The 10,592-nt window shown below is 43.2% G+C and overlaps 1 protein-coding gene across 1 annotated transcript in view; it reads left to right on the plus strand.

Annotated features, from left to right (window-relative positions):
• Nucleotides 1–10,592, plus strand: part of LAMB1 (laminin subunit beta 1) — a 65,121-nt gene that overhangs the window by 13,269 nt on the left and 41,260 nt on the right. The window contains exons 10-14 of the mRNA XM_019543540.1: nucleotides 35–114; nucleotides 5,481–5,616; nucleotides 8,277–8,435; nucleotides 9,520–9,647; nucleotides 10,172–10,295. Coding sequence (XP_019399085.1) covers nucleotides 35–114; nucleotides 5,481–5,616; nucleotides 8,277–8,435; nucleotides 9,520–9,647; nucleotides 10,172–10,295 — 627 coding nt within the window. The remainder of the gene's footprint in view (nucleotides 1–34; nucleotides 115–5,480; nucleotides 5,617–8,276; nucleotides 8,436–9,519; nucleotides 9,648–10,171; nucleotides 10,296–10,592) is intronic.

Genomic DNA, 10,592 nt, shown 5'->3' on the forward strand with positions numbered 1-10,592 from the left:
CTCACTGCAGCTTTAATGACCTATTGTTCTGCAGCCTGAACACTGGGGTCTGAGCAATGACATGGATGGATGTCGGCCTTGTGATTGTGACCAAGGGGGAGCGCTAAACAATAAGTAAGTTCATTTCAGGTACATTCTCTTAATCATTCACCACAGAAGTAAGTTCTGCTTCATTTGCCACCACATTGTTTAGGGTTTGTCTCTTCTGGGGAAATTCATGAGGGGCTAGCTCCAAGCTGCAATGTCACTAGGTGATAGTGAAAGCACTCCCCGCCTTTTTATGTTCTTTGATAGCACTATTGTGCTCCAGGCCACCCAGGGTGTGATGTTAGCAACAGGGTTAGTTGTGATTGTGCCCCATGTTTGAAGAAACATATAGCCACACTGTTCCAGGAACAGACCATAGATCAGGCTGTCTCAGATTCTGGGTACTTCCCACTTCTTTCCTGCACCAGCCCCAGGGCTGATGAAGCATTTTGACCCTGGAGCACTGGCCAGGCTACATTGCTAGGTGTACTGGGGGTGAATCAAAGCTCTGCTTGTGAGCTCCCCTCCTCTTAGCACAGGAGGGAACACCCTGTCTGCTTGAAACAGCTCTGCCTTCTGGAGTGCTGTCTGTGGTAGGGGGAGTACGGCCTGTTGAAAAATTCCCAACCTAATTGTTGTTTTCATTCAGAAAATTATCATTTTATAAAACAACCATTTTGTGGAAAGGGAGCAGTTATAAAGAAATTCTCATCAGGAAAGACTTTTCACAACCAAGATGGAACTTTCATTCAGAGACAGGTCACTCTTGAATTGCCAGGGTCTGCAGTGTAGGAGATGATAGTACCAAGCACATGCTTTCTGGAGCTAGGCTCTGTTTTTTCCCTCCTCCACATCATCGCAAAATGCTTTGGTTTTGTCCCACTGTGGAATGAGAGACATTTTTGACAGTTTTATGGGACAGTAAAACCACTTCTTTCAGGACTTTAATGGCACCAATGCATGAGCGTAAAGAACAAACCATATTTGGTCCAAAGTTTCATGATGATTTCAGCAAACTATTTGTTCCATAAATGTAGCAAACCAGTGAGATTACCTGCAGTTCATAGCACCATATCAACATTATCTTCCCCAAGTGATCTTCCCTATCTGTATCTGAATAACTTACATAGTTGTAGTTACTTAGATTGCAAGTTTCATTCCTCCTTACCTTTTCCCCTTCACAGGGGATATCATCTACACTTAATACATTTCTGGATCCAACTTTTTTTTTCCTGTCTGGTGGGGGTGGGCAGGCATATGGAGTGTTGTTGACTATTGGAGTAAGGATTTGCAGTCTCCCCCAGGTATGCTAATAGCAGCAATTGCAAAACCATTTGGGGGAGGGAGTTATTTGGCTGGCAGGAAAGCAAGCAGCTGTACTTTCCTTTGGGCTCTGTAAAGCTCCCTGGAGAGCTGTGCACTCCTTCTGCTTGGCACACAACAATCAAACTGTTTGCTTCTCCCAGGTTTGTTTACTAGTTTACAAGTAGCCCTTTGGGAAGAGGTGAGGTTTGCCCAATTGAAGATTATTCCATTCAGCTGCTTCATTGCAGTTTTCTGGCTCTTTAATTGGGGTGTGTAGATGGTGCTGAAACACTCATAGCTGGCTTGAAAACCTAGTTCTGAATCTGGGAATATCACCACAGGAGCAGAATTAAGCATAGCCCAGGAAGTGAGCTCATTCTCCTGATAGGGCAAATATCCCATAAATGTTAAAATCAATCCAAAGGATAACTTTCTGGGTACTCCTTTGGGACAGCTAAGGCATTCCTGGCTTTCTTTACATAGAATGGCTTTTCCTTCTGGAGGAAACTGAAAGAAGCTAACGGAGACAGAGCTTCAAGTTGTGGCTGAAGTAACTCTTGGTTTCTGTCCTGCTTTCTTAAACATTGGTAAAGAAAAAAAAAAGGCTCAGTATAAAAGACTACTCATCATTTTTTAGTTTTTTCTGTTTTAAGCAGTTTGCAGAGGACCTATTCTTCAAATTTTAATTGTTTTTTTTTTTATAGCAAACTTTTAGTAAAAGCTTTTATTACTATTTTTATTTTATTTAAAATGGCGATTAAAACATCCAGAATATTTAATGAGAAAGAGAAGTTTTTGGGGTTTTTTTCCTGCAAAAAGTTTGATTTACACAAAAAAAAAAAAAAAAAGGTATTTCTCATTGAGAAAGCTATGTGAAAACGTTTGACCAGTTTAATTCAGGAATGGAATTTGCTTAGAGAGTGGAATCCTTTAAATATTGCATGGATGCTTTCAGGGTAATCAAAAGAGAGTCCTAGAAACAAGGTTAGTATATTTAGTATTTAAAAAATAGAGAAAGGTGACTGAGAGTCACTAAGGCTAAAAACAGATTCGTCTTTGGAGTGAGATCAGCCATGACATCAGCTATGGCCCAACACAGTTGATCTGCTTCATTTGTGTCTACAGGTGTCACCCAAGGCTATTGTCCTGCTGGGTTGGGCTCCTGCTGCTCCAAGGACTTCAGGGTCCTGATATTGTAGGACCGTGGCCCTGGGTGTTGTGTCCTGACCCAGTGCACAGGTCTGTAAGCTGAGTAATCCCCAGGATCATGGGGATTCCTCCACTTGCAGTCACATACCCTGGATCATCACACAGCATTGTGATATGTGTGCAGTGTGAATCCCCTTCAGGAGTCCATTTCATGGTGCCATACCCTGCATCTGCAACATTGGGCCCCTGGGATCCCCCTGCAGGATCAGGCCCCTTCATACTTGCAGACTTGTAGTATGGAAATTCCCCTGCAGAGCAGGAAACTGCACTTCCCCACTCTGCACCTGCACAGGATTTCCCAGGGAGTGCATTTGTAGGCATGGAGTAGAGGAGCTCATGGGGTTTTGCACTCCATACCTGTAGATACAGGCTCTGGGTTGGAGCCAGGCATCAGGGACTGTTGTCTTGCAGTATCAGGCCCCTGAGACTCCAGGATGGCTGGAGAGCACAGGTAGCCCCTGCTTGCCCACACTCTTGCATCATAATCAAACAGACATCCACTGTGAAAAGGCAGCATAAATTATTGCTACAGATTGTCATGGCCACAATTTCGGGTATTTGTGTCATGACAAGAAACATGGACATCTGTATGCTCGGGTTCTGTACCACCATAAAACATTTTATGGTGGCACAAGGGTGATGTCTATTGTAGCCTGAGTGTCAGTAAAACTGTTTTACTCAGGTAGAAGGCAGGGGAGAGGTACACCTTGTAGAGTAACTGAATCCGATGCGTAAGCTTTCATGAGCAACAGCTCAGCTTATGCATCTCTGGTTTATGTAGAAAATAAAAAAGCTAGTTGTGAAACAAGGAATTTCATTATATTAACTTCTGTTAGGACTTTTTCCTATCACCACATTCCACTCCATGCCACAGGGATTGGGTTACCATATTTCCAGTTCCAAAATAGAGGACACCTGTGGGGGGGGGGGGGGTGCAGATATGTGATTGTGGGGAGAAGTGATATGCTGGTGCCCTGCTCCTGCCCATTCCATTGCCCTTCACTCCCAAGCCACAGCCCATCCCCTCCCCACTGCTGCCTCTTACTTCCAACCCACAGACTGCTGCCCCTGCCAATGCCCCTCACTCCCAGCCCGTGGTACTATGCCACCTGGGCCATGCTGATATCCCTCACTCCCAACCTGCAGCACCCCATCCCTACTGGTGCCTTGCACTCTGGACTTACAGTTCCCTGCCTCCCCACTGCCCCTTGCTCCCAAGCCACAGCCTCCCCAGGCCTGCTGGTGCCCCTTACTCCCAACCCACAGCTCCTTGCTCCCTCCAGCCCTTCAGCATCTCCCAGCTGTCCCACCCCTGTGAGCAAGGACACCAGCCCTGGTGCTGCTTGCCCAGCCACGCTGCTGCCCCTGAAGGCCCCCCTCTGCCCACAGGCACATCCCCCTTGTCTCCCTTGTGCTGCTGCAGCCCTGGCACCCAGACAGCTTCCCCCAGCACCAGTAGTGCCCCCCCAATCCCCACAGCCCCCTGGACAGTAGGGCTGTGAGAAATTATGCCAGCTGTTTCATTTCAACATTGTTTCTACTTGTTTTAAGCTCAAAACAACAAACTTGAAATGAAACAAAAGGGCTTCGAAACAGCTTTGAAACGAAACAAGGGCAGTCGAAACATTTCAAAAGTTTCAAAATGTTTTGAGTTTCACAGCTAGAGCTGGGCTTTCCTGCAGGGAAACAGAAAGTAAGGAGAGGGAGGGTGAAGAGGGGGGAAGGACACAGTGAGGGCATGCCTTAATACGCATGCTGGAAAAGAAGCTCCTGCAGGGGAGGGAAGAAAGGCTCTATCACAGTTTGACTGTCTGAGATGCTGCTGGTGCCACTGTGGTGCTCCTCACTAACTTATTATTTTACCTAAAGTCATTTAAAGTGGTGGACTGGACTGAGGCTGTAGGGGAGGAGGAGACCTCACTGGGGCAAACTACCATGCCACGTAGAGGCCCCAGCACCAGCGAAGGCACACCTTAACACACACACGCAGTCACACGTCACAAGTTTTGCTTGTCAGCAGCCTGAGGTGCAGTTTCCCGGAAACCCCTGCACCTATCTCCTTGAATGCTGGCAGGCTTCATGGCCTCGGTAGGGCTACCATGTCTGCTGTTTTCACCCCACTGTGCCTTAACACACACACATAACATGAGTTTTGCTTGTCAGCAGCCTGGGGTGCAGTTTCCCAGAACCCTCTACACCTATCTCCTGAAACTTGGCAGACGCTGTGCCCTTAGAAGGGGCTAACATCCAGAATCTGCCAAAAAATGACGAAGTTATAGGCAGTTTCGTGCTTTCCCATTATAGCTTATGGGCAAAAGAGTGAAACAGGTTCAATGAAACCAGATGGAACAGTACTTTCAAAATTAAAACTCAAAACAAAACACTGCCATCAAAACGGCAAAAAAGAAGTCGAAATGAAATGGTGCTGTTTTGACAGCCCTACTGGATAGTCTCCAACCCCTGCCCCCCACACCCTTACCTTCATCCAGCTGCATGGCTGCTCCCACCATCCTGCCTAGCTGCATCCCAGCCACATGTGTTATCCTGCTTCCAATCAGCCCCCCGCAGCCCCAAGCAGCTCCTTGCTAGGGCAAGCCAGGAAAAACTTCAAAGCTGAGCTGACCAAAATCCTGGACATTTGATCATATTAAAAAACAAACAAACACCTGGACAGCGATTGGAGGATCCAAGAAGAGAACACATCTGGAAAAACCCAGATGTATGGTAACCCTAATGGGGATGGCACTGTCCTCTCCACAATCTTTTAACTTAATTTCCAAATCATGCAACGCTGGTGAGGATGAAGTGCTCTTTGGAAGGGCTTTGTCCCTCTTGTAGCATATAATGGGTATGTTAGAATCTATTCCTATAGTTGTCTCCATCTGTAACACATTTTCTCTCTTGATGCACGCTATACATTCAGTCTTCTTACATTGCAGCTGCTCAAGTGAATCTGGACAGTGCGAGTGCAGGCCACATATGATTGGACGTCAATGCAATGAAGTGGAACCTGGCTATTATTTCATTTCATTAGACCATTATATCTATGAAGCAGAGGAAGCCAACTTCGGTCCTGTAAGTTGCAATGTCAGCATACAGAGCAAGAGAAATGTGGAGATCTTTTAGTTCACTTTAAAAAAGCGCTAGTATGTTAACTATTTAATTTTGCAGAGATGATATAGAAAATGCAAAATCAAACCACATCTGAGAACTCTCAAGCCAGAGCTCCCAGGCTTGGAACTGGTAACAGTGTGTGGGTTACCCAAAGGAAAAAGGCCTTGGTATAGTTCTGAAATGTTTCTTTTTAAATTCACTTCTTTGATCTCTTGATCTCTTGCTGCATGGATGAATATGTAAATCTGCCTCCTGACAGGGAGATTTTGTTTGTTCCATACACACCTGGAGTGGTTGTGTCACTTCTCAGGAATGCTGTCATTGACCTTTTTGCTTGTTTTACTAAAATTCCCAAAGAGAATTGTATGGCTTTTGTGGACATTGAAGCCCTACAGCCATTCATTTAGGAGGTTTATAACCTTTTTTTTTTTTTTTTTTGGGGGGGGGGGAGGTGGGTTATTAATTGATAAAGATCCAATTTGCAATCTAAAGAGGTGTTTGACAAATAGGGTGTCATTAGTTGCCATTAGTTTAGCCCTCTGTGTCCAAGATGCAGGTCTGCTGTTGGAGAATCTATACTCTATTAGTCAAGAATGCAACCTTTGTCTTAAGCTGACTCGATTCTGACTATAATTATCTCAGATATACTTAGCTCCAAGAAGAAAATACAGAAGAAGGCATGGTCTCTCTGAAAGAAGCAGATAAAAGTTTCTCTTAACTAAATCAATAAAGGCAGCTACTTCATAGTTTTAGAAGAACCAGCCCTTTTTTTATTAAGTTAGGTTACACAGGGAGACCCATAAAAAGCAAGTCAGTATAGAATAGGACTTGAGCCAATACGTGAAATCTTGGCTACAGCATGTAAGTGTCTTCGCTAAGTGGAGGGGGAAGTTCAGGAACACTTTTACATTCATTTTCTGACTAGTTCTGTCCCTAGGGAACCTATTTTTGTGAAGATGTTTGGAATGTTGAAATTCTTGTGAAACTGTTTAAACCAACCCTGTTTTCATTTTGGTTTGCTAACATTTAAAAATGTTTATAAAACATGGAGATTGCATAAATAGTTTTGCACTTGCATATAGGGTACTAGCACGAGATGGAGTGGCCACATCCAGATGTGCAGGGGCATGGATTTTCAGCGGCAACAATTGTAGCAGAACAAATCTGTGTCAGCACATGCCCCTGTCTGTCGAGGGACAAACTGTCCCACTTTGCCCCTTGCCCAGCTCCTCCTGGCTCCCTGTGTGCTGAAGGAGCCAGGGCACAAATGAAGTGTTCTGGCCAGCCAGCTGAGCATCTCCCTGGAGGACCAAGCCTCTGTGTGTGCGAGTACATACCCCTGTCATGTGTGCCATGCCACTTTATTCCTCATTCTTTTTTTGCTACCAGGATTTCCCGGTAGTAAATTTTGACACCGCACTGCAGATTTGCAGTACAGGGCGCATTTTAACATTCCCTGCGTGTGGTTTGTGGTGCCACTAACTGCATACCTCTGCTTGTCTGAATGTGAGTCTGAAAAACCAGCCAGTGAGTCTGAAAAACCTGCATCTTGATGTAATATTTTAGACCTGACTCCATCTCACAAAATAGTCCTGGAGGCTCCTTTCTCTCCAATGGAAGGCTTGTACTGTATGACCCTTTTTGAAAGACTATGCCCTGCTGCCTGAAGTCTAAGGAACACACGCAATTTCTCTCTAAAAAACACGTGGGAAAGCTTGAAGGGGCATCCTGACCTGCTATTGACATTTCTTTGAAATGTGCCTCTTCTTCATGAGACAGTATCCTTAGGAATGTGCAGGATGTTATTTTATTTATATACAGATAAGCATGGGCTTAGATCTGTTTGAAACAGGAAAAGTAAATACTTCCATAGCCTGTTACTATATCCCTTACTGGGCTTGTATATAGGGTATCAGATAAAAAACAGAAATCTCTTACCAAAGGAAATAACCATATATTTCTGGCTCATTTGTTCCCGGAAACCCTACTGTTTGATGGTCCTCTTCTGCCTGGACTGCCATTGTTTTAAGTTTTTTAAGATATGTCCCACTAATTACTGTTTTGGTTTAATTTGGCTTATTCTAGTTAGACAGGTCTCAAAAAGTAATTAGCATTCAGATAGGGCATCTAGGTATATGTTTACGTGTCTGATGTGTGATGAGGCAAATTCTAGTACAAATAATACATGAAAACTTGTAAGTAAAGAAGAATCTGTTATGGAATGGAACAGTAGCTTTTTAGTGACTTTGTGTGTCTGTTTTATTACAAACTCAGTTTCATTTGTGATCAGTGGTTTAAAGTAGAATGGAATTATAAATTTAATGTCTCATCACAGTGAATAAACGTATGAAGAATTGTGCAATAGTTTCAGTCAATCTTAATGTAATGAGAGAGGCCTATTTTAAACAAAGGACAATAGTGTTTTCATTTTTAAAAGAGTTTAGGTTCTCTAGAAGGCAATTTATAAATTAGTGAACCTAGAACATGTAAGTGCAGAGAGAATCTGCTACTATACGTGGTCATTGAAGCTTCTGTAACTATAGATTTCTGTTGCCTCCATTGAATGGGACTGATTTAAATTTGTTTATCAATACTGCAATTGCTTTTCCCTCTTTTTTTAGGGAGTGAGCATCATTGAACGCCAATATCCTCAAGATCGTACCCCATCGTGGACTGGAATAGGATTTGTAAGAGTCCCTGAAGGGGCATTCCTGGAATTCTACATAGACAATATTCCATATTCTATGGAGTATGACATTTTGATTCGTTATGAGCCACAGGTAAATGGTCATTCTTTCTATGTTGTTTTTGCCTTTGAATAGGTGATGGCAAACTATAACTATATTTAATTCATGCCTGAATTGAAATGATATAGGCTCATAGGCAAATTGATAATCTTCTTTGCTATAAATCTAGAAATACAAAAGAATTGTACAGCCATCTAAGACCATTTTCATCGCAGTCAAAATCACCACTGTTCATTTATTATGATTGTGCAGTTGAGGTGCATGGTACATAAGTGGAGAAATAATGACAGGTTCCTTCTGGGAGAGCTTACAGTATAATTTAGACTTAACACAGCAAGTCAACTAACAAACACAGGATGTGGAAGTAATGCTGGTCAAGGACAGAAGTACTTTTTAAAGCACTCCAAATAGTGAGAGTACAGACATAAACAGCCAAAGCAGCACTTAAAAATGGCCCTAAAAATGAAGAATATTTTTGAAGCCCTTCCTGAAACATCTGTGCACTCCACCAGTTGTGTAGCATCACACAGGGCTACTCTGTCCCCACTCATCTCTGATGGTGAAAGGAGGGGGGCGGGGGGAAATGGAATAAGTATTTGCCTGTGTGCTCAGCTGTCCTCTGGAAACTGGAGACTGAGAGGCATGTAGGGATTCTGTCTCCAGCCCCCTAGCTTGAGAGCAGTGCTGCCGTATGCCTTCATGGCCATTTTGAAGTTGTGGAGGAGGCTGGAGGGGATAGGTAGCCATATGTTTGCACAGCACCCTGTATTTGAAGTGCTCCGTATTTGGGGGTTCTTCAAATATATGCCTCTCTATGGCCACTGTGTAATTTCTGGAGCTATTTGCACATTTCAGGTATTGAACTCTCACCTCAGAGTTCACAAGCACTCTATTCTGTTTGCAGATACTTCACAGGTAGGAAAAAAACTACCAAATATTTGCAACACACAGGGCAGCCAGCTCATTTCATGGCAGTAGAACACTGAAATGTAATTATTGTCACATGCACATCTTGTAGTTTCACACACATCTTGTTAGTTTCCTTTTTCAGACTCCTTTTTATGTCAGGAGAAATGTAATAACCTAATCATTCAGTGACACTGATCAATCTTTCTAGTTACCAGACCAATGGGAAAAAGCTGTTATCACTGTGTCACGCCCAGGCAAGATTCCAACTAGTAGCCGATGTGGTAACACCGTTCCTGATGATGACAATCAGATGGTATCATTATCACCAGGCTCAAGGTTGGTAAAACTATAGCTGTGTGCTTGTTTTTTTTCATACAGCAGAAAAGTCCAGAAATGAAATGTTTTGGTTTTTCATTTTGAAGATTGCCAAAATTTAATTTGAAAAGGGTTAAAGACCCAGACATAAATAATTTCATTTTTGTTGATCTGCAAGCCAACAGACCCCTTTTCTTATACAAGAAAACCTGAAACAAATTAATTTTGGGTTGAACAGAAATAAACTATTTAGGTTTTTTGGCTCAGCTGTCACGCAGAATGGTCTTTATTTGCACAGCTCCAATTAAACAATTCTAGTATTCATTATATGATCTTTAGCGGGGGGAGGGAGGAGAGGGAGAGAGAAAGGAGGGATTGCTTTTGATAACACAAGTTTCCAAATCATCTCTTTAAAAACTTACCGTTCATTCATCTTAAGAAAAAGCAGACAAGAAAGGGCAGGAAGGAATGTTTTACAAAGCCCACCAAAAAAGTTTACTGTGCTGAACATCTGAATTAAGAAATTCATCCTGTTTCCAATACAGATACGTAGTCCTCCCACGCCCAGTGTGTTTTGAACAGGGACTGAATTACACTATTCGTCTGGAGCTCCCACAGTATTCCATCCTGGATACTGAGATGGAAAGTCCGTATACTCTCATTGATTCTGTAAGTGCCAGTTACACTGAGAAAGTTTAAAAGAAAAATGTACTTAATTCTTTGAGAGTTAAATTCTTCTGTTGTATCCTTCTGTAGAAGGCACTGGAATAGGAGGATGTTCCATACACCATTGGCTGAGATGGGACATACGCTTAACAGTTTCATAGATTTCATAGACATCAGGGCTGGAAGGGACCTCGAGACATCATCGAGTCCAGGCCCCTGCCTGAAGGGCAGGAAGTCAGCTGGGGTCATAGGATCCCAGCAAGATAAGCATCCAATTTACTCTTGAAGGTGTTCAATGTA

Source organism: Crocodylus porosus, unplaced genomic scaffold (genome assembly GCF_001723895.1).
Source record: "Crocodylus porosus isolate Cpor-Errol unplaced genomic scaffold, CroPor_comp1, whole genome shotgun sequence".
In the NCBI taxonomy this organism is placed as follows: Eukaryota; Metazoa; Chordata; order Crocodylia; family Crocodylidae; genus Crocodylus; species Crocodylus porosus.